At 36.7% G+C, this 25,610-nt stretch overlaps 1 protein-coding gene across 1 annotated transcript in view; it reads right to left on the bottom strand.

The window, feature by feature from the left end:
• The window catches only part of THSD7A (thrombospondin type 1 domain containing 7A), a 460,930-nt gene that overhangs the window by 155,727 nt on the left and 279,593 nt on the right, over positions 1 to 25,610 (bottom strand). The window contains exons 5-6 of the mRNA XM_082398710.1: positions 23,464 to 23,619; positions 21,930 to 22,142 (exon numbers count right to left, since the gene is read on the bottom strand). Coding sequence (XP_082254836.1) covers positions 21,930 to 22,142; positions 23,464 to 23,619 — 369 coding nt within the window. The remainder of the gene's footprint in view (positions 1 to 21,929; positions 22,143 to 23,463; positions 23,620 to 25,610) is intronic.

The following is a 25,610-nucleotide window of genomic DNA, read 5'->3' as shown; positions in this document are numbered from 1 at the left end:
AGAAAGAGTAAAGTTGTTAAGAAATCGAGATTTACTTAATTCAGAATGTATGATTAATGCATACACAAATCCACATGCAGTACAATTTTGTAAAAGAAAAGTTCAAAAAAATAATTTTTTTCCCTGAATTTGACTAAATAATTATGGGATTATTTAAAAAGAAACAGCAGGGAACCAGCCTTGACTTTCTTAATCTTAGCAGGAGATAAACACATCCATTTTCTGGGGGTGAAAGGTACATGCTTCATACATATTATTATGTATTTCACATTTAACATTAACCTTTCTATTTACCAAAGCTACATTTGTAAGTCCATTTTGAAATGCTTTTATCAAATTATGAGAAGAGGATATGATTTTGTGAACAAAGGCAAAGGATTCTTTCATGACTCAGATGCAACTTTGGTTTCTTGTTTTCCCCTCACTGTAATCAATTAACCATGCCTGAGTACAGTCCATCCAAACAGCATAAAGTTATTATTTAATTAAAATCCACCCTGCTAAGAAACGTCATTATAAATGAATGCATTAAAGTACCATAAAATACATAATATTCTTCATACTAAATTGAAAATATGAGAAAATCAATTTTTCAATTAAAAGCATAAGAACAATCAACTTTTTGTTAACTTTATTTTTTACACAGCAGGTTCTTATTAGTTATCTATTTTATACATATTAGTGCATATATGTCAATCCCAATCTCCCAATTCATCCCACCACCATCACTCCCCTGCTCCCGCTTTCCCCCGTTGGTGTCCATATATTTGTTCTCTACATCTGTGTCTCTATTTCTGCCTTGCAAACCAGTTCATCTGTATCATTTTTCTAGATTCCATGTACATGCATTAATATATGATACTTTTCTTTCTGACTTAATTTACTCTGTATGATAGTCTCTAGGTCCATCCATGTCTCTACAAACGACCCAATTTCATTCTTTTTTAAGGCTGAGTAATGTTCCACTGTATACATGTACCACATCTTCTTTATTCATTCGTCTGTCGATGGGCATTTAGGTTGCTTCCATGACCTGGCTATTGTAACTAGTGCTGCAATGAACACTGGGGTGCATGTGTCTTTTTGAACTATGGTTTTCTCTGGGTATATGCCCAGTAGTGGGATTGCTGGGTCATATGGTAATTCTATTTTTACTTTTTTGAGGAACCTCCATACTGTTCTCCATAGTGGCTGTATCATACATTCCCACCAACAGTGCCAGAGGGTTCCCTTTTTTCCACACCCTCTCCAGCATTTATTGTTTGCAGATTTTCTGATGATGCCCATTCTAACTGGTGTGAAGTGATACCTCGTTGTAGTTGTGATTTGCTCTTCCCTAATAATTAGTGATGTTGAGCACCTTTTCATGTGCTTCTTGGCCATCTGTATGTCCTCTTTGGAGAAATGTCTATTTAGGTCTTCTGCCCATTTTTGGATTGGGTTGTTTGTTTTTTTAATATTGAGTTGCATGAGCTGTTTATATAGTTTGGAGATTAATCCTTTGTCCATTGATTCATTTGCAAATATTTTCTCCTATTCTGAGGGTTGTCTTTTCATCTTGTTTAAGGTTTCCTTTGCTGTGAAAAAGCTTTTAAGTTTCATTAGGTCCCATTTGTTTATTTTTGTTTTTATTTCCATTTCTCTAGGAGCTGGGTCAAAAAGGATCTTGCTGTGATTTATGTCATAGAGTGTTCTGCCTATGTTTTCCTCTAAGAGTTTTATAGTGTCTGGCCTTACATTTAGGTCTTTAATCCATTTTGAGTTTAATTTTCTGTATGGTGTTAGGGAGTGATCTAATTTCATTCTTTTACATGTAGCTGTCTAGTTTTCCCAGCACCACTTATTGAAGAGGCTGTCTTTTCTCCATTGTATATTCTTGCCTCCTTTGTCAAAGATAAGGTGACCATATGTGCGTGTGTTTATCTCTGGGCTTTCTATCCTGTTTCACTGAGCTATATTTCTGTTTTTGGGCCAGTACCATACTGTCTTGATTACTGTACCTTTGTAGTATAGTCTGAAGTGAGGGAGCCTGATTCCTCCAGCTCTGTTTGTCTTGCTCAACATTGCTTTGGCTATTCGGGGTCTTTTGTGTTTCCATACAAATTGTGCAATTTTTTGTTCTAGTTCTGTGAAAAATGTCATTGGTAGTTTGATAGGGATTGCATTGAATCTGTAGATTGCTTTGGGTAGTATAGTCATTTTCACAATGTTGACTCTTCCAATCCAAGAACATGGTATATCTCTCCATCTGTTTGTATCATCTTTAATTTCTTTCATCAGTGTCTTATAGTTTTCTGCATACAGATCTTCCATCTCCTTTGGTAGGTTTATTCCTAGCTATTTTATTCTTTTTGTTGCGATGGTAAATGGGAGTGTTTCCCTGATTTCTCTTTCAGATTTTTCATCATTAGTGTATAGGATGCAAGAGATTTCTGTGCATTAACTTTGTATCCTGCAGCTTTACCAAATTCATTGATTAGCTCTAGTAGTTTTCTGGTGGCAACTTTAGGATTCTCTATGTATAGTATCATGTCATCTGCAAACCATGACAGTTTTACTTCTTCTTTTCCAATTTGTATTCCTTTTATTTCTTTTTCTTCTCTGATTGCTGTAGTTAGGACTTCCAAAACTATGTTGAATAATAGTGGCAAGAGTAGACATCCTTGTCTTGTTCCTCATCTTAGACGAAATGCTTTCAGTTTTTCACCACTGAGAATGATGTTTGCTGTGTGGGTTTATCGTATATGGCTTTTATTATATTGAGGTAGGTTCCCTCTATGCCCACTTTCTGGAGAGTTTTTATCATAAATGGGCATTGAATTTTGTCAAAAGCTTTTTCTGCATCTACTGAGATGATCATATGGTTTTTATTCTTCAGTTTGTTAATATGGTGTATCACATTGATTGATTTGCAAATACTGAGGAATCCTCGCATGCCTGGGATAAATCCCACTTGATCATGGTGTATGATCCTTTTAATGTGTTGTTGGATTCTGTTTGCTACTATTTTGTTGAGGATTTTTGCATCCATATTTATCAGTGATATTGGTCTGTAATTTTCTTTTTTTGTAGTGTCTTTGTCTGGTTTTGGTATCAGGGTGATGGTGGCCTCATAGAATGAGTTTGGGAGTGTTCCTTCCTCTGCAATTTTTTGGAAGAGTTTGAGAAGGATGGGTGTTAGCTCTTCTCTAAATGTTTGATAGAATTCACCTGTGAAGCTGTCTGATCCTGGACTTTTGTTTGTTGGGAGATTTTTAATCACAGTTTCAATTTCATTACTTGTGATTGGTCTGTTCATATTTTCTATTTCTTCCTGGTTCAATCTTGGGAGACTGCACCTTTCTAAGAATTTGTCCATTTCTTCCAGGTTGTCCATTTTATTGGCATAGAGTTGCTTGTAGTAGTCTCTTATGAGACTTTGTATTTTTGTGGTGTCTGTTGTAACTTCTCCTTTTTCATTTCTAATTTTATTGATTTGAGTCCTCTCCCTCTTTTTCTTGAGGAGTCTGCTAAAGGTTTATCAATTTTGTTTATCTTCTCAAAGAACCAGCTTTTAGTTTTATTGATTTTGCTATTGTTTTCTTTGTTTCTATTTCATTTATTTCTGCTCTGATCTTTATGATTTCTTTCCTTCTACTAACTTTGGGTTTTTTGTTCTTCTTTCTCTAGTTCCTTTAGGTGTAAGTTTAGATTGTTTGAGATGTTTCTTGTTTCTTGAGGTAGGATTGTATTGCTATAAACTTCCCTTTTAGAACTGCTTTTGCTGCATCCCACAGGTTTTGGATCATCATGTTTTCATTGTCATTTGTCTCTAGGTAATTTTTGATTTCCTCTTTGATTTCTTCAGTGATCTCTTGGTTATTTAGTAGCGTATTGTTTAGCATCCATGTGTTTAGATTTTTATACATTTTTTTCCCTGTAATTTATTTCTAATCTCATAGTGTTGTGGTCGGAAAAGATGCTTGATATGATTTCAATTTTCTTAAATTTACCCAGGCTTGATTTGTTGACCTAAGATGTGATCTACCCTGGAGAATGTTCTGTGTGCACTTGAGAAGAAAGTGTAGTCTGCTGTTTTTGGATGGAATGTCCTATAAATATCAATTAAATCTATCTGGTCTATTGTGTCATTTAAAGCTTGTGTTTCCTTATTAATTTTCTGTCTGGATGATCTGTCCATTGGTGTAAGTGAGGTGTTAAAAGTCCCCCACTATTATTGTGATACTGTCGAGTTCCTCTTTTATATCTGTTATCATTTGCCTTATGTATTGAGGTGCTCCTATGGTGGGTGCATATATATTTATAACTGTTGTATCTTCTTCTTGGATTGATCCCTTGATCATTATGTAGTGTCCTTCCTTGTCTCTTGTAACATTATTTAAAGTCTATTATATCTGATATGAGTATTGCTACTCCAGCTTTCTTTTGATTTCCATTTGCAGGGAATATCTTTTTCCATCCCCTCACTTTCAGTCTGTATGTGTCCCTAGGTCTGAAGTGGGTCTCTTGTAGACAGCATATAGATAGGTCTTGTTGTTGTATCCATTCAACGAGCCTGTGTCTTTTGGTTGGAGCATTTAATCCATTCACATTTAAGGTAATTGTCGGTGCATATGTTCCTACTACCATTTTCTTAATTGGTTTGGGTTTGTTTTTGTAAGTCCTTTTCTTCTCTTGTGTTTCCCACTTAGAGAAGTTCCTTTAGCATTTGTTGTAGAGCTGGTGTGGTGGTGCTGAATTCTCTTAGCTTTTGCTTGTCTGTAAAGCTTTTGATTTCTCCATTGAATCTGAATGAGATCCTTGCTGGGTAGAGTAATCTTGGTTGTAGGCTTTCCCCTTTCATCACTTTAGATATATCATGCCACTCCTTTCTGGCTTGTAGAGTTTCTGCTGAGAAATCAGCTGTTAACCTTATGGGAGTTCCCTTGTATGTTATTTGTTGTTTTTCCCTTGCTGCTTTTAATAATTTTTCTTTGCCTTTAATTTTTGTCAATTTGATTACTGTATGTCTCGGTGTGTTTCTCCTTGGGTTTATCCTACCTGGGACTCTCTGTGCTTCCTGGACTTGGGTGGCTATTTCCTTTCCCATGTTAGGGAAATTTTTGACTAGAATCTCTTCAAATATTTTCTTGGGTCCTTCCTCTCTCTCTTCTCCTTTTGGGACCCCTATAATGCGAATGTTGGTGCATTTAACGTTGTCCCAGAGGTCTCTTAGGCTGTCTTCATTTCTTTTCATTCTTTTTTCTTTATTCTGTTCTGGGGCAGTGAATTCTACCATTTTGTCTTCCAGGTCACTTATCTGTTCTTCTGCCTCAGTTATTCTGCTATTGATTCCTTCTAGTGTAGTGTTCATTTCCATCATTGTATTGTTCATCTCTGTTTGTTTGTTCTTTAATTCTTGTAGGTCTTTGTTAAACATTTCCTGTATCTTCTCGATCTTCGCCTCCATTGTTTTTCCGAGGTCCTGGATCATCTTCACTATCGTTATTCTGAATTCTTTTTCTGGAAGGTTGCCTATCTGCACTTTATTTAGTTTTTTTTCTGGGGTTTTATCTTGTTCCTTCATCTGGTACATAATCCTCTGCCTTTTCATTTTGTCTTTCTTTCTGTGAATGTGGTTTTTGTTCCACAGGCTGCAGGATTGTAGTTACTCTTGCTTCTGCTGTGTGCCTTCTGGTGGATCTCAACATCTTAATCATTGTTATGATTATGATTTAATCATTGTTATCATATAAATGATTAGATCAATTCCAGGAATACAAAGCTTAAACAACCTACTACTTCTAAGTAACAGAATTAATACAATTATGCTACCATTTTTTTTCAAGTATTCCTGGTATATAAAATGTGATATTTAAAAATTACAACTTTCACCAATATTATAATAATCTATCAGTCTTCTATACTTTTATGTAGATGTCAGAGGTGTGTATGTATAACGTTTAAATATGGATTTCTCCAATAATTATGAAAGACATCCTTACAGCTATATTATCAGGGGCTCTTTAAAAAAAAAATGTTCAGTATAACTTCTTTCTTCATTTACTTGCCGGATCATACTAATTTGGAACATTCCTTCTTTTCATTAGCATTATGACAACCCATAAAACATCTTTCATATTCTATGAAATATATAAAACATAAATTCTAAAATATGTGGATTCTCCTACTGTCTACATTTAATGTGTCAGGGGAACAAGTGAGCATCAATAACACTGATTAAACACAAATTCCACTACAATAAAATCCTCAGGATTATTCCTAGATCAAATATTGTGTTAAAGACAAATATACTTCTTACTTTAGTTTAAAAAAGAATAAGAGCATCTGTCTCAACTCCCTTCCTCTCTGCTATGGTTGGAGTTTTATTTCTAAATGATCTGATTATACCACCTCCATAGCAGAACACTTTTTTAAAAAATTTATTTTTACTTTAAAAAAATATTTCTTATACAATTTTTAAAGGTTGCTTTCCATTTACAGTTATTACAAGATACTAGCTATCTTCCCCATGTTGTACAATATATCCTTGGGCCTATTTTTTACCCAATAGTTTGTATCTCCCATTCCCCAACCCCTATATTGTCCCTCCCCACCCCCTCCCCACTGGTACCACTAGTTTGTTCCTTATGAGTCTGCTTCTCTTTTGCTGTATTCTCTAGTTTGTTGTATTTTTTAGATTCCACATATAAGTGATATCATGTAGCACTTGTCTTCCTCTGTCTGACTTATTTCACTTAGCATAATGCCCTCCAAGTCCATCCATGTTGTTGCAAATGGCAAAGTTTTGTTCATTTTAATGGCTGAGTAGTATTCCATTGTGTGAGTTTGTATATATGTACCAAAGCTTCTTTATCCATTCAACTGTTGATGGACAATTAGGTTGCTTCCATATCTTGGCAACTGTAAATAATGCTCCTATGAACACTGGGATGCATATATCTGTTTGATTTAGTGTTTTGTTTTGTTTTTTCCCCGGATATATATCCAGGAGTGGGGTTGCTAGGTTATATGGCAGTTCTATTTTAAGTTTTTAGAAGAAGCTCCATACTGTTTTCAACAGTGGCTGAACTGATTTACAATCTCACCAATAGTGCACAAGTGTTCCCTTTTCTTCACATCCTCGCCAACATTTGTTATTTCTTGTCTTTTTGATAATAGTCATCCTAACAGGTGTGAGGTGATATCTCATTGTGGTTTTGATTTGCCTTTCCCTGATGATTAGTGATGGTGAACATCTTTTCATGTGCCTGTTGACCATAGCAGAACATTTTTAATACCAATAGAATGGAACAGAGTTTCTTTTACTTGGCTTCTTTCATGGTCTGGTATCACTCACAAAGACTTATCTCCTTCAACTTTCCAAACACAAATTATGTAGTGACATATCCAAATATTTGCAGCTCCTGAAACATCCCAAGTTCTTTCACACCTCTGTGCTTTTGCACAGCTGTGCATTTAGCCTAAAATAGACTGATCTTCTTAAGAATTTTTATTTATCCTTTGAGTAAACACATAAATCATCTCCTTTTTTAAGCCTTCAGTGACCCTCCGAGGTAGAGAGTAAACCCTACCCACTTTTCCTCTTAGCACCCTGAATTTATTTCTAGTTCAGAAATTACTGTACTATGTTAAAATGATTTGATTACACATTTCCCCATCTCCAACTAGGTGCTTGTTGGGATGGAAGAAGCTATCATTAGTATATCACATCACTAGCACATGCTACAAAATGCCTAAAACAGAGCATTAAATAAACGTTGTGGAATGGATGAATGTATGAGTCTAAGTAGCAGACTCTTACAGATCTAACCAATGTTCAAACAAACTCTAAATGTTGTTTAGAGGGTTCTAGTCCTCTCATGGCATATGGCAATTTTCTGGGTTGTGTAACCTAGAAAAGCCCAAACTAAATATTCAGAAGGCTGACTGAATACATTTCTTATTTAAAAATTCTGATACAGCTCTGAATCAAAGTTGACATTTTGGAATCTTAACACTGGGCTGGCCAAAAAGTTCGTTCAGGTTTTTCTGTAAGATGTTATGGAAAAACCCAAACGAACTTTCTGACCAATCCTCCATTAAAAAGTACCAGGCAGAAATTTTGTGACATCATGTCATTTCTATGATCTCTACAATGATGTCCAGCAATGGAATGTTTCAATGTCAAAGGAGTAGAAGAGAATGGGAAGGATAAAAAGCATCTTGTCACAATAGTGGCAAAAAAAAAAAAAAAAAAAAAAGATGCCTTGAGGCACTTTAGACACTGCACCATTTCTGCTGGCCTACTTCTGCTTTGGTAAGGACAACTGATGTTTTCTTTATCTAACATCAAATGCTCTGAAGATATAAAACAAGTCCTTCTTCTTCCAACCAGACTGTTGCCCTGCATTCTTTTTACTGAGAAATCTTCTGTAGAAATTAGCTTATTCAGAAAAGCCACTTTTGACCCTTCTTTAGCATAGTGTAAAGGTTTTGCAAATGGTTCATAGACATATTTTTAAGGAAAATAGAGATTGAATAATTGCTTAGAGGCGAATTTTGGATACATCTGGGAGTATGAGCCCACGTAGCCATTCATTCAAAGTGGGAACTAACTCCCTAGTCTCTTTCTGTATCAGTTAGATCTATTCTGGGATAGAAATAATGAAGAGACTTTACTGGTTTAAATAATGACCTCAGGTAAGGATTAAAAATGGCTTCAGGTGAGGATAGTATAGATTCAATGGCTCAAATGGTACCAACAAATACCTCCACCTCTGTCTTTTATATTATCAACTTTATATAGTGACTCTGGATAGCTCCAGTATCTCTTTTGGTTTCTTCTGCACAAGTTCTTGGGTGTATTTTCTCTTGCTAGCCCAAATTGGGTCATACACTCATCCTTAAAGCAATCACTATGGCCAAATAGATGGAATACAGCTTTGGCAAGTACAATCCCAGCAAACCTTGTGAATACGTTTGGGGGATGGATGAATTCCTCAAAGAAAAATCAGAGGCACAGTTAATGAGAGAAGAGAATGAATGAATGTTGAGGAGGCAAGCAACACATGATGAACATATATCTTTAAAAATTTTATATCAATTTAGCCATTCTTTTAATCAAGGATTTAAGACTTTAAGATATAAGATCAAAGATTTAAAAATTTTACTAGTTAATTTACTTAAATTCTTTACTCCCTTTTAGCCTATTGGTAAAACTGAAAATCAAGAAAATGCACTGTATTAATCTTATAGCTTTTCATACCTTATTCCCCATTTCAACACTAGGTGCTCCTGAAATAAGAAATCTCAGATTGAGGATCACAGCTAAGCCTTACTTCCTAATGTGGATTTTTGGGGAGTATTTTGGGATACCAATGGTCTTAAAGTTCAAAGATTACTATAGATTTATTTTCTCAGATATTTAATTGCCATTCCACAAAAACATTCCCTGATCTGATATATAAACCAAGTGAAGTCCAGTTTCTGACTAGCTTATTATCTCTCTAAGGAAAGAGAGAAAACTACGATTTTCTGTGCATGACACAGTGCATTTCTTACATCATATGAATATAAAATGCATAGTCATAATCTATACTTTAAAATTGACAGCAATATGTTATGAGAATTAATTTTCAAAATTTGGTCAAATTCAGATAATCTTAGTTCTCTTCAGAAGACATTACTAGCTCAATACTAATTTGAATCAATAGCATGTGTCAAGTGGGAAAAAAGAAACATCAATTCAGACATCTATTTCCTTGTGTAACAGGTAAAAGGATTTTCTATGATGAAATTTTACTATTATATAATACTTATTATTTTCTGATAGCTAATAGAACAAAGAAGCAGGCACTCATTTCTGTAAGGATATATATATATAATATATAATACATATATATATATAATATATATACATATGCTTTTGAAAATACACTTATTTTATAATATATAGATACATAAGCTTTTGAAAATACACTTATTTTATGAGAGTGTTATGAAAACAAATGAGATAGACTGTAAATCATTTGATGGGTATGGGTAAATAAAATTCTTATCCTTAGCCAAACAAACAAAAAAGAATGGTTTTTGTGCTTAGTCCCGTTTTTCACTATTGAACTCATCTCAAATGAATGATAGTAACAACAAATACTTAAACAGTATTTATTATGTGTCAGGCACAATTCTTAGCACTTAACATATATTAACTCATTTATACTCTACAACAATATTATGAGTAGGTAACTGTACTATCCTAGTTTCACAGATGAGGAAACTTAGTCACAGAGGATTTAAGTAACTTGCCAAAGAAAATGGTAAAGTTAGCATCTGAACCCATACTTAGTGCTTCAATGACTGGGCTCCAGAATATTGAATCTCAGCAAAAATCAGACTAATGATAAAATGCTACTAGAAGAATCCTTCAGATTATAGGTTTTTATGAACAATCTGTTTATTTTTTCTCTTTATGCAAATGCAGTGGCTGTTTTGCTCTGGTGTACTGGGACTTGAGAGTAATGGAATTTGAAGGCATATTGAGATGGTAATAGAGTGTGCAATTTGGTGTCATGCTTTATCTGACATCTGGTAGGCAAAGTTTGAATTTGCAGTGAGACCATTAACAAAAGTTTACTTAAGGAGAAATTGAGAGCCATTTCCTGAAAGGATGTGATGTTTAGGAATAAAAGAAAGCAAGAAATTGGTGATGAATCAGAGATTCACTATTGACAATCTGTTATATGGAGCACAGGGCTAGGAAATAGGTATACCAAAATAAATAAGACATGATTCCTACCCCGCAGTAACTAATAGCATAGAGGGGATAATGGGTAATAGTAAAGTGGAAATAACCAAATTCTATAAAATGTACAATGATGTAATAAACAGAAGGACAAAAAGACGACTGGTGAAAGGACCAGATGAGATCAGGGGAGACATTCTGTGATTCCCAAATAGCTCTGAACTTTATGCAGAAGGCAACAGGAAGCCAGCAAGAGATTTTAAGCAGCTAAATTATATGATCAAGAGAGGATGTTTGGTGGGAGACATGTGATCCCCAGATAAGGAAAATCTGATCCCAGGATCCCACTACCTCTATTAACTGCCTTAATTCTTCCTAGACAATCAGTTTAACTCTTTTAACCCCTTCCATTGTTGCAACCCTTATCTAAGCCTCACAACTGTCTCTCACCTGAATTATTGCAATAGCCTCTTCACTGTTTCTTATCCACTCTTTCAAAGTTGATTCTCAACAAAGCAACATGAACGATTCTTTAAAAACAAAAGTCATTTCCCGTTACTTGTCTGCTCAAACCCTCTAACAGATTCCAACTTAGTCAGACTGAAAGCCAAAGCCCCTTAGTGGTCTCACTCCTCCATAACCTCCTCTAACCTCATCCCTGATTATTCTGCCCCTAATTCACTCTACACCAACCACACTGGCCACCTTGTTGTTCCTCAGATTCAAAGCAGTTCCCACCTCAGGGTCTTGCATTTGGTGTTCCTTCTGCCTAGAACATTATCTTCCCAGATTCTCATGGGGCAGACTTCTCCACCTCCTTTATGTCACTTCACAGTTGTCACTCTGTCAACAGGACTGAGCAAATTGTGGCGCTATGAACTAGGTGAGGAAAACTGGAGGAGAAACCAGTTTTGGAGGAGAGATGATGAGTTTGACTTTGGTACCTACTGATTTTGAAATGCCAGTAGGGTTTAGTTGGAGCTTCCAGGTACAGCTCAAAAGCAGAAGGATGAAAGGGAATGTTAACATTTAAAGAGGAAGCACAGAAAGAATACAGCATACAGGAAACAGAGGAAGTAGCCTGTGGTAGATTAAATATGTCTACAAATTCTGACAAGAAACTCCCATCAAAAGGTATAATTGAGTCCATTATCCCTTGAATCTGGCCAGCCCTGGGACTGTATTTGACCCAAAGAAGAAGTAGCTTTATGATTGTTCCAGAACCCAGGCATTATAAGGTCTTTCATCTGTTTCGCCCTTTTGGAACACTGCCCTGAAAAGAAGCTGGTCTAGTCTACAGGGCTATGACAGGACACACAGAGGAAAAATGAAGTACCTACATTGATATTAGTGAGGCCAACTTGGACATCATCCACGCCAGCCATCCAGGTGAGTGCAGCTGCACCAGTGATCCCAGGAGGAACCAATAGAGGAACTGCCCAGCCAACCAACAGAATTGAGAACAAAATTTTAAAAAATCACTAAGTTTAGGGTGGTTTGTTACGCAGCATACGTATCTGGTAGAGAACTTGGTACCTAGAAATGGGGTACTTCTTTACCATAAACCTAAAACATATATCAATGGCTTTGAGACTTGGGGTAGGTAAAGGTTAAAAAGTAGGTGAGAAGATTGTTAATGGAGGATGGAGACAGAAAAGGTTGTTAATGGAAGATGTAACATCATCATGTTACATATTGATGGAAAAATTCTCAGAACTGTTGCTTATAGAAACTTGCAAGACAGAAAACATATCTAATGGGCCTATAAATCTAGACATTTCCAGAAAAGAGGTTAAAAGTGTCAATTTAATTTTTTTACCCTGAGAATGATGATATAGGGAGAGAAATAAACTAAAAAAGGAATAATCAGTGTGCAGTTGGAATTAAGATGATGTCATGATATACTGAAATGGAAAATAAAATTGTTTCTCACCCCTGGTTAGCTGGCAAAAGATTTTCAGAGAAATATATGGCCTAAGGTAAAAATCAGCTCAAGGATGTAGCTAAAAATTCCTTGATAAGACCTCAGAAAGATTTAAGTGGTATTTAGAAGGCGCTCTGACTTTTAAAAGGCCTCTAAAAATCTTAAAGGTAGTTTCCACAGCAGCCTCATACGTGGCTCAAAGTAAAGAGAGGCTTTTTCAAAAACAAATTATCCAAATTACGGATATGGCTTTGGTGCCACGGAGTGACCTCCAATGAGATTCTTAAGAAATCCAAAACAATTTAAGAGTGTTATATTGATAAAAACACTGTCAGCTTGGTCTTAGAGAAACTGAAACATTTCAAAATGAATAAAAGGACTCCAGACTCTCTGATTTACATGGGCAGAAGGCAGACTGAGAAAGTTCCTCAGCTATAAATATGAGCCATTTCTTATGGAAAAGGCAAGACATCTTATGGAAAATCCAAGATCCCAGGGTGAAGAACAAAGAGCCAAGGAGAAAAATGGGCTACGGAACCACTCTCAGAAAACAAAAATAGGCTTAGATCAAGGAATTTTCCCTGCCCGTGGTATAGGGGAGACAGGCTGGGTCTTAGAATTGATGTAGACCAGAGACTGCTGAACGTTTCCTATTTTTCTCATCTTCGAGTGGGAGAGTCTATTCTGATTTTCTGGTCCCTGTTACATCATTGTATGCTATATGTGTGGAGAAGGTTATCTTGTCTTTTTTTGTTCAAAGCCCTCTGATTCAAGAGTAGCCATACCCTAGAAACCAAAATTTCTGATTTCAATCTGAAATCAGGTTCTTTGTGACAAGTAACATAAAACAAGGATTATATGAAGTCATTATCTTAAAGAAAATCATTTTTCATAAATCACTTTGTGAAAAGCACCACACTAGTGTATAGTAAGATCTTGAAGGAATGTGTGTGTTAGGTGCAGGACAAAAGAGTTTCATTTTTTGGGAAAGTTAATTATCTGAATGACTCAAATTTTTATTACATCTACAAATTAAAATATCTTTCAATATGAGAGTTATATTTTCCATGTCTTGACACCTTAAATAATTATTCAGACATTCAGCTAAACAGATTCTGTAGGACTGAGTCCTTTCTAAACTCACAGGAAAGGTTTCTGAATACAGTATTTAATTAATAATAAGAAGATTTAAGCACTACAATAAACTACTTTTCTAAAAACTTAGAAAGGAATAACAATATACAAGTTAGGGACAAAAGCGCTTGAACATTTACAAGTTTTTAAAATAAACACTAATCCTATCTTCTGAAATAATTTTCTTTGATGTGTGCGTGGTATTATGTGGAAGATACATAGCACAATTCTGTTTAAGAAGTCAAGTTCTATAATTTTAATTTCATCAAATGAGACTGTCACATTATTTGTACATAATAAGAGCCTATATATTTATTTTTATATTTTATGATTTATTTTTCCCCTCAAAAAAATCTGTCATTAAAGGATAGCACTAAATGACTTTGAAATGCACAGGAAAGAGTTTGCCAAATTGCCTCATGGGGCAAAACATCTCCTCTGAAAGTAAGAGCTCAAAGCAAATATGTGAAAAAAATACAAATAAGAAAAGAGTAGCCACACCCAATTGTTGTCCCCGAGATGCCTCATCTATATTTGAACTAGATGCGGAACATGAGGTAGTGAACTTTAAGCCTGATGGCGTAACTGCATGAGAATTCTGATGGTCTCGGGTGAAAAAGGGGTGTACTTTGCATGTGGAAGGAGTGAAAACAATTGTGACCAGAGGGTGGACTGTAGTGAATTAAATTCTTTGCCACAGTTCTTCACAATGTCTCTCATCAAGCGGTAGAGCCTATTTCTCTCCTCATTAAATCTAAGTTGTCATCAGGACTTCCTTTGACCAAAAGAATGTGGCCGAAGTGACACTGTAAAAGTTCAAGAGGCTTGTCAGCTTCTGCTTCTGTCCTTTTAAAAGCAGTGCCCTACAACCACCATGTAAGGAAGCTGGTCTAGCTCAACGGAGAATGAGAGCCCCTGTGAAGAAGCACCAATGCACCTTAGCAGGCAGTTAGCAGCAGATGCAAAATACGTGAGGGAGCCCATCTTGGATCTTCCTCCAGTCACAGCCAAACCTCTCCGAGTGAGCACAGTAAAACTTGAACAGGAACTCTGCAGAATCATGAGAAATCCTAACTGGTTTTGTTTTCAGCCAGTGAGTTTTGAGGTGGTTTGTTATCTGGCAACAGTTAAATGATACACGGCTTGAGAGGGAGGAAAGAAATCAGAGGAATGGAGAATCAATGAAATCAAGGGAAAACAAAGTCTGACAGGGGAGATAAGAGATGAGCAAAGTCACAGAAGCAAAAAAGGGAAGGATAATGTAAGGGATGAGATCCATCTGTTAGGTTGAAAGATGTGCCTTCTATCGTACTGGCTTTTACTGACCCAGCTATGAGAAAACTGGCTGCCCTGGGTTGTGTTAAGGCACTTGACCACTTATAAAATGAAAGGCTGTTTTCTCTTGCATTTGCCATTTGAAGTGGTAGATAACACTTAGTGGGAAATTTATATCATCCTATTAAGTGGCAAGCAAACTAATGTTCACTTAACTTTCATCTGAGGTTTCTGCTATAACTAACCTACTTTAAAGAAGAAAATTCCTTATAAAACCCTACTCTTTGCTAAGACATTGATATGCAAAAGAACACTGGTTCAATCCTGATGGCTTCCTTACAAACAAAAAAATACTTTTTATTTACAGTATATCAAAATATATTATAATACACATACCCCCCCACCCCACACACACACACAGAAGATAGATCAGGGTATCTGATGCCAGATTTTTTAAGGCCAAAATAAAATTGTGATTACTACAAACCAACATTGAAGAATAACCTATTGTCTTAAATTTTCTAAAAGGCTATAATGACTTTCATCTTTACAACAAATTGAATAGAGAATCTCAATGCAATTATAGGAAACAAACTCTTACCAACAGTGTTAGATGATCCTAATTGTAAAGTAAGGGACCTTAGATTTAAGCATAATATCCAACCTAATTATATTGCAAACGCATTAAATGGTATAGCAGTCTACAGGAAGGAAACTCCTTAGTTGATTTATTGCTTAAATTATGGAAAAACAATTCAGTTATAGGGTGTATTCTTGCATTTAAAAGATCAGCTTTTCCATGTAATGGCTGTGTAATTTGTGTTAAGAAGTAGATTCCAGTTCCAAAGAGTGATCATGCTTTTGAAATTGTATTCTCAACTAGCTCTACAGATATTTCAATTGATCTGAACTTGAGCTCTTGCCAAAGTTTTTGAAGCAAATCCTAGGTTAGTTTCCCTTATAAACTTACACAAATTTTAACTTAAGTTTTCATCACTCCTCCTTGTGTATTATGATGTCCATCACTGATAAATAATTATGAAAAAATATAGCACAAAAGGTATTATCCTGATGGAAAAAAGCAAAAATATGCTTTTTGTCTCCTCTGTCTCACAATTTATCAGTCATTTCTAGGGTGATCATATTACTTATTCTCCAAACCAGGACAATTTTGGGGACAAATGGGAGTGCTATCAATAATGACCTCAAGAAAATGGTACTATCCTGATCAAACCCATGAGACCAAATCACCTATTTCATACCAAAGGGTATTTCCAGTTATCTGTGGCCATCCTCAAACTTTTTCTCTTTCTTCCTTAAGATCCTTACTCTCACTTCTCCTCCTAGAACTATCTTTCATTCTCTTTAATCATTCCCAAACTGCTTACCTCTCTCCCCATACTACCAGAAGTAACTTTAAAATTCTCTTATTTTGCAGAACTCAGGTCTTCTCTTATTATCCAGGCAATGTAGAGAGTACTGCAGATTTGTCAACCAAAATTGTACCGAAGTGTTTCCCTAAACTGGAAACTATATCCTCATGGGGATTCCTCTATAGTATAGAAGACACTGTTACCAGGTTTTAGGTTTGCTTTAGTATACACACATTTATACTCCTTCCCACCATATTTGGATCTCCCTCCTGTACAGTGTTCTTGCCCAGCTTGGATCCCTGAAGACTCCTTTTACTGGATCTTTGCACCCATCTATCAGATTCTGCTGCTAATATCTCATTCTTGACCTTTAGCTGAATGGCCTTGGGCACTAGGGTGGTCTGGCCAATATAGAGAGCTCGAAGTTTCTTGGATCCACCTTCCTCCTCCCAGCCAGCATCTGTGGGCCAATGGTGACTGGTGTGAGAGTATAAAATCCCAGCTCCTTTACTTCTAAAGCTAGAAGCTTTGGGGTTTAATTTACCCTCCAGAGTGTCTCACCTAATTGGACTGAGACTGCAACTTTGGTGTTCCCTGCAGAAAAGAGTTAACTCAGCAGGCCTGAGACTGTTATCCTTAGACACTCTTGCTCACTAGGTTGGCCTTTGGCTTGCATCTGGGACCTTGAATTTCTGGAGGGCTCCACATTCTCTAAATGATAAGTGTTGCTCAGTGGGCTTAAAGTATTCATACAAACAACATGGTTTATACTGAACACCTGCTTTCCTTCTGGGAGTCTGGAATTTTGGTATGTGCTAGGCAGAGCGTGACTGCATGGCTGAACCAATATAAACCCTGGACTCCTAGGCTCAGGTGAGTTTCCCTGGTAGAAAACACTTCACACATGTCACAATTCACTGGTGGAAAAATTATGCATATCCAATTTGACTTCGCTGGGAGAGGACTCTTGGAAGCTTGTGCCTGGTTTTCTCTGGACTTTGCCCCATGTGCCTTTTTCTCTTGCTAATTTTGCTTTGTACTCTTTTGATGAAATGAATCATAGCTGTGGGTATGACCATATGCTGAGTTCTGTAAGTTCCCCTAGTTAATTAAAGAACCTGGGGGTGGTCTTGGGAACCCAAGACACACTCTCCTTTCACTATTTTGCTTCTTTATTTCCCCCTCTCTTACTGGCTTCCCCTGGGAGCACATCTTTAATAAACTGTGGGCATCCTAATCCTTGACATGGCCTATGCTTCTAGGAGGGCTTATGAACATTCTCAACCAGACAAAATATGAGTTTCAACTATAAGATTTGTAATTTCTCTCTTTCTATTCCTGGAATGATTTGCTCCTTACCCTGTACTCTTTATTCCACATATCTCTATCCCCCTCCAAACTGTTACTCTTTAATAAATATATATTTGGACAAATTAATTCAGCATTTATATAATTTGTAAATTGTATACAAATTGTACTACAAGGCTTAAAATAGAGCAGAGCAGTACCTCGCCCCATTTCTCCCCATATTGAGTCCTGTTTTCCAGAGACAAAAATTTTCCATTTTTTTTTTAGGAGCTTATTCCTGATTTACCTCAAGATATCAGGTATGCCCTTACATTCCTCTTAATACTGAATACCTGGGGAAAGAAGAGTACAACATAAACTACTTGGGAAAGAAATAGCATTCAAGTCTTCCCTTCCATCTACTCATATGTGGATACATATCTCATTCCAGTAGGAAGAAATTGGTGGTAAAAATTCAGAAAGACTAAGCAGTCACATGACAAGCCAGTGCCTGGGATATTAAGTTCATCTTCAACCATCTTTCACAGCCAGTTCTTTTGGTACTTCCGATGCTATACAGAAATGGCTCCCCCCCAAAAAAGGCAGAAAATTTTACTTTAAAGGCTTGCTTCAGTATTACTCTCTTAGTGTTCTTAATCATAGGTCTTCTTCAGCATTACCCAAATCCAGCCAGTATGCTTTGGTGCTGGGAATCTTTGGGTAACAGAGTCAGGTCTTAGGTTCCACCAAAACAATCTTTTTGTCATTTTAGTACAGTGGTTCACAAACTTCACTGTGTATCAGAACTATCCAGAAAGCTTCATAAAAATGCAGCTTTCTGGGACTTGCTTCCATAGATTGTAATTAAGTCCATAGATAAGACAGGAATCTGACACTCCTTTACAAATATCAAAAACAAAATAACAAAACTGTGGTTTTGAAATTCACACAGAAAGGTGTCAATACTCTGATATCTAGAATAGAACACATGGTAATGAAATATAGATGGTATCATTTATCTTTTTTCAACAGAGGGGAGGGAAATATGGAAACAATACTTGGTTTACAGCATCCTTAAGTAATCAATAAGATTACAGATTATGTTTTGACTTTCAGCCTAATAGCCTTGCTTTCTTCTGTCTCTAACCAACCAATTTGGGAAACAAAATACTCTTGCCTCACCAATTTACACCTTTAAATAAAACACAAACAAATTTTGCAAAAACTGAAAGAAAGCAGATTTTGGGTTTTCTCATAGGTTCAACATTCGCTAGGATTCCACTCGGCACCCTGACCCATTACCACCAGACCTTTAGAGTAGTTCCTGTATTTGTACCCATAGGTCTGGGACTGCTTTTCTGACAACCTTTAAATTATGAGTAATATTTTTTTCTATTACACATAAAATGTTTCTCTCTTCCTGGACAGTCTAATTGTCTTCTGAGTTCTCTTTCACCTTGCATTTTTGTTACACCCCTCTGTCAGACAATCTACATAAAACTCCTCCTGGGAAAAAAAAAAAAAAAAAAAAAAAAAAAAAAAAAAAACTCCTCCTGGGTGCTCTCTCAACCCTTTGTTAACCCCGTTCCTTAGAAGACAATGGAAAAATGGACAATAACAGCAGCAGCAAATCCTAATGATCTCGGAAGCCTGGATAAAGAATACTTCAGAAAAGAGGAGACTTTAAATGCTTTGAGATCATTAACAAAGTGGTGAAATTTGTGAGGAAGGTGGGAGAAAAAACAGTCTTTCTATTATTTGCTAGATTCACAGGCTCTAATTCTTCACTTCCCTAGTTAAGCTTTAACTTAATTATAAAACAAAATCTATAGCCACAGCCAGGCTTAGAGGTAGAGTCCGTACAACTAATCAACTTTAATTCCCTGGGCTCGATTTAATTACAAAACAACATTTGGTGCAGCTGCTAAACACTTACCAGGTGACCACATGATAATACTGGAGTAGTATTTACAGGTCTCCAGCTTTTGCACTGATTCTCACAGCACAATTATGTTTCAGTTATATATAAATTTGAACAGCCTCTAGGATTTATAATAAAACATTTTCTTGATTTTATATATTCCTGTAGTTGAGGCAGTTAAAACACTGAATTGCACGACAACTAATATATGTCAGGGAGTAAAATGTAATGACGGAGGAAATGTCCTGATAATGAACAATAATAACAAACTGAATATTAACAACACATTTCTTACCTTTTAAAATTCATTCTGTTTGTTAGGTGGACAAAGTGAAACCAGCTTATGTATACTGAGTTTCAATTTGCCTTTTAGGTTACAACATACATTACTTTCCAACATAACTAGACATATCTAACTCATTCTTCTTCTTGTTCTTTAATGTTCCAGAAGACAATTTAGGAAGTGATTATATGTGCTACAAAATATTTTTTAGCTGACAGAATTAAAATTAACCACTGTTGTTTTTAAAATAGTCACCTCCCCTAGTAGATTGCAAATATATTCAATTTGCACAAACATCCAGGAAGACCACTGCAATACGTGAGATCTGATTTTTCATTTTATAATATTTAGGCAGAGGTTCCATGCACAATTAACTTTTCACCTTAAGAGTTTTTTTCAACCTAGCCCATGCAAATATACTTTTTATAACATCTGGGATCCCAGTTCCTCCCTAGGTCTATAGGAGGATAAGAAAAATTATTTAAATTGAGGAAAAGGAATCAAGAAGCAGTATCATTACGGAAGTCACTAACGATACTAAAATAAATGTGACCCTTACTGTTTCTACAGCAACTCAGATAGTAATATAGAGTGCCTTTTAATTCATATTAGGATTTTAAGCACAACAGAATGCATTCCATTTGCTCTCTTTTTCCTAGATGTTAATCTCCTTTTCTTTCCCTTTAGAGTAGAACTGAGTAAAAGCTAAAGAGAGGATGTATCATAGCTAATTATATCTACAGAGAAAAAGGCGGCATTCATCGCAAAATATCTGGGGCAATAATCCCCTCATCACCTTCCAACTTCAAGTGCTGGTTCAGATTTTACCTGATGCTGTCCTGCATGACTACCTTGGACCCTGGACAAAGACAACACTGTAGGTTTCAAAGTTGAAAGGCTAATTTCTCAGTACTAGCAGTGTCTGTCAGTCTCTTACCCCAGAGAGTATCTTTCTCTACTGAGCAGTGATTGAGTCACAGGAGGTAACAATTCTGCTTGCTGGAAGAAAATAGGATGGAAGGAGTGACGACAGTTACCAGATGTTCCAGTGCCCCTGAGGGGGCACCAGAATGTTCCTGCATATGCTGTAAACAGCATCAACTGTCAACCATGGGACCCCGGGGTGTGGTGCTCATGCTGCTCTGATGTGCAGAGTCTCAGGATTCCAGAGTTGGAAGAACCTTGAAGATGCTCTTAGCCAGAGGTTTTACACTACGTCTGGGGGAGTTCTTTGTTTCCTAAGTGTGATTCAGGCATTGCTGAACAATAAGGGGGAATCTCCCTGAAACAGTAGCAGCACTCTTGGAAAGAATGTAAAGAGCTTAAGTCAGGGCTAACAGCAAGACAGGATATTTTATCCAACAAAAATCAGTCGTAAAAGTCCAAGGTAATTCCTAGAGTTCAAGGAAAGAACTTTGTGGAAAATCCCCGTCCCAGTGGCTCTATGACATTCCTGGAAGGGAGGCCCTAGAGCTCAGAAGGTTGATTCAGGAACTCTAGGCTGCAATAGGCCTCGTGGCTTGGAAGTGTGGAAATTAAAATACATTACTAGGACACAGTATCAGGGTGGGAGATGAAGGCTTCTAAAGGCAAGTCAACCAATGCTTACAACCCTTCTTTATTTACATATCACTTTCCATGGCAAATAGGAAAAAAAAAACACTTAGAAAAATGTTACCTTTCCTTGTTATTTTAAAATTTGTCAATTTTACACATTGCCTTGATGATGGTTTCTTATTCTATGTTACCTGTTTTCAAAGTAAAGAATACCTTATGATTGTTCAAGACCCTCTCCACAGCCACCATCAGGAAGGAAGGGAGGAAGGAAGGGAGGAAGGGAGGGAGGAAGGGAGGGAGGGAGGGAGGGAGGGGAGGAAGGGGCAGCTATTTCTGTGTTTGTAAATGGAACCAGCTATGATGTGAGAAGACATGAGATTTTAACATAAGGAAAACCGTATCTCCAGGGTCAAACAGACATCCATAAAAGCAGGATAGATAATCTTTCTCACCATCACTGTTGATGCACACAACCTCTTGAATTTGAGTGCCTGGACCACACTCCCTTCCATTATCTGGTTCGCAGTCTCCTAGCCTCACTGCTTTCCAGTCATAGCAGGATGGCTCCTCACAGGGAATGGCTTCCAGTAAGTGAGGGCAGTTCCCAGCGCCCCCAGAGCCTCCAGTGGGCTCATTGGTAATGCGCCGTTTCCTCAGTTTAAAACCTGAATTGTTGGGGAAGGAAAATATTTACTGTTACCATCATGCGTTGAATATTTCAGAAGGCTGAATGAAACTCCAAGTGAAAGCTGGATGAGGGTAGAGGGTAGAATTCATATCTGCTTTAATCACTAGTGTATCCTCAAACTCTAGTTTAATATGAGCTCATTAATAATTTATTAAATGAATAAATGAATGAATAAACAGAATGGCCAAAGAGGGACTTTTGGTGTCAGCTTACTACAGTAAAAGTAAAGCAAGAATGGGCTGGAGAGAGAGAGAAAGAGAGACAGAGAGAGAGGTGATTGGTTGATTTGGAAAGTCTGTAGTTGTAAAATGTTCAAAGACACAATAAAATCTCAAGCTATTCAGAAATATTCATGACCAGACAAAAGTGCTATTACTTTGAATTCCTCAACAGGATCACCTGGTTAAATTTGAAAAGGAACCTCTGAGAAGTTGGATGGTTTCAGGAAATTGTCTGTTGAAGCCTTAGTTGAATTTAGACTCCCCAGAAATTTGAATTCGGGATATAAAACATCTGGGCTCTAACAAGGAGTATTCAAAGTCCTGCTCTGTGCTTTAATAACACCTAAGTGCTGCCCTTTCTGACAATGTATAACAAAATTAATAAGTCTGTCTACTGCTATGTGAATATATTAGAATCACTAGAAAACTGTCCTTTGAAACAAAGTAGAAAAATGTTTTCAATTACTAGATCATGTGAAAATTACCATGCTGAACATGTAGTAAACAATTGCATTTATTCTATTCCTTTTAGATATATTATTTGCATCATAAAAACAATATTCATTATTTGTTTGTTTACCTTCAAAGTAATAAGTAGTTCTGTTTATTAGGCACTAGCTACAGGTCAGGCAATGAAATAAGTGCTTTATGTTTAATTCATTGAATCTTTAAAGAAAACTTGGGTGCCAGATCATATTACATCCCTTTTACAGATAAGGGAACAAAGATTTAAATAAGTTAATTAACTTATCTAAACAATAGAGGACAGACTAGGTTTTGCAATCCAGGTCAGCCTGACACCGCAGCTCATCTTAACCACTGCACCAACTGCCTCAGATGCTCTCCATCTGTTGTCTAAATTAACAAGCATCTTGCCTACGTTCCGCAGTTTTAATCTTCTGGTATCATCACCAGAATAGGTTTATAATTCTTTTGTGCTAAAGATCAATACTCTTTAGCCATTCTGGAAAATACTGCAAATGAATGATCACAGGAACACAGAGCAGCATTTGTTAATAATTCATGGTTTGACCCAATTGATGGGAGTTTTAAGCATGCCATTTTAGTATTACATACCTTTTTTGCCTTGCTGGTCATTACAATTTTCGTAAGTACAAGGTCCCCAAGCTGTCCAAGGTGAAACCTCACATTCAATAGGACAGGGAATGTGGCACAGCTGTGTCGTATTAGGGGTAGGGCCAGCGCATGATTTCAAGTCCACTGGTTTTGAGGCTGTTTGGAGAAAAACAGAGGTTCCTTAAGAATTAAACAGATTGTTATGGTCAATAATATGATTTTTCAGAGCAGTTTTGTCTATGGCGAAGGAAAATGCTTAAAGAAGTGCCACCAAGACATTACTCGAATGCTTCTCAGCTCCATCCTGAGAATAAAAGGAGAAGAAGTGGGGGGAAAAGAAGCAGTGTAGTATAGTCAAAGGAAACTGGGCTAGAAGTCTTGCAGATTGTTTGATCACCAGCTTCACTACTAATTAGTCATGTAATTAATAATGCTGAGTCTAACTTTCCTAGTCAGTAAAATAATCCTTACGGTTAATTTTATTTCTAAAATTTTATAGTTAGGTTCTAAAAAAGTAGAATTTAGAGGACTGAACAGAGTAGGAGGGGGACTACAGCTATAACGTATATGGAAAAAATCTCCACTGAGTGGCTCTGGCAGAGCAGTTCCCCTTCCCTTTTGGTCTGCAGAAAGGTAACTGATGGATCTGATGAAGGAAGAGCTCAGGCCACCAAATACGGCATCTCTATCTCCAACTGCATGACTCGCCAGATACTTTCCAGAACTTTAAAGAATATACTATTTGCATATGTGATCCAAAGCTCAGAATTGCTAAGGGGACAAATTTATAATTGTCCACGTATGTTCATGAGTTGACCAACGAACTGTGTATAAATACTGCTAGCCCTTGCTTCTCTTCTACTATGATGACTGCAGTTTGGCTATTTCGTACAGCACATATATCTGATAGTTAACGTCAGAAGGTGTCCACAGTTCTGGTTAAAAATGACTAAGTAAGAATGATACTTAAAACTTTATGGACATCAGAAGAGAATCAAGTATACTACTGTCATAAAAATTTTGAGAAGTAAATGTCTTAAGACACACATTTCCTTTAATAAAAGCTAGCCCGTTACTCTCTGATACTTTGAAATGCCCATGCATGTGGCACAGAAGCCTGAAATAATAAGAGGTCTTAGCTAATTCTCATTCTCTTTATGTAAAGGACTATCAAATTCCAATTGCATGGGATTGCATATAGAAGCTCATAGAGAAAATAAAATATTTTCAACTATATTATCCTAACTTTTAAATAAAAGTACTAAATATATCTGCTTGTAGTATAAACACTAAAGCAAACTGTAGGTACTTGTATATCCCTCAACTTTCTGCACACACAATCATAAATGCTACCTAAAGACTAATATATTAACTCCTCTTTCTGCCACAGCTTTTCAGTTCTGAAAAATATTCTATAGATTTTGTTTCTTATTTTTTCTTCCTAGCAATACTTATTTTCATCCCCTCCCAGTCTCCAGCCCCCCCACCCCACCCCGGAACACACACACACACACACACACACACACACACACACACACACACACACACACTGCAGTGAAAATAAATGACTGGCCATCCCTAATTTGCTTAGCATGAGCACCAAGTGCATTCTCACTTAAGTTTATCAGAATTGTTGCTAATTTCTATCATAACATTAGGCAAAGCCAAAAATGATTAATTGGATTGCTTTCCAATAGTGAAAGTGCTTGGCACACTGATGACAGAAAATACAGGAATAAATGTTTCATTTCTCTGAATATAAAAAAATGACATCAATGATATATATTTCACATAAAACGATTTGTTTTTAATATTGTTACAGGTGTAAGAGTCTTGTGATGGTTAATTTCATGTGTTAACTTGCCTAGGCTAAGGGATGCCCACACAGCTGGTAAAGCACTGTTTCTGGGTGTTTCTGCGAGTGTGTTTCTGGAAGCGATTAGCATTTGAATCAGTAGACTAAGTAAAGCAGATTGCTCTCACCACTGTGGGTGGGGCATCATCCAATCCACTGAGGCCTGAATAGAACAAAAAGGTGAAGGAAGGGTACATTCCTTCCCTTCCTGAGTTGGGATATCCATGTTCTCCTCCCCCTGGACATCAGAGTTCCTAGTTCTGGGAAACTGGGAATTATACCAGTGGCCCAC

The sequence above is a fragment of the Balaenoptera borealis genome (assembly GCF_965194805.1).
Source record: "Balaenoptera borealis genome assembly, chromosome: 7".
Taxonomy (NCBI): domain Eukaryota; kingdom Metazoa; phylum Chordata; class Mammalia; order Artiodactyla; family Balaenopteridae; genus Balaenoptera; species Balaenoptera borealis.
Note: the sequence above shows the minus strand (reverse complement) of the source record. Positions and strands in the feature narration are given on the sequence as shown.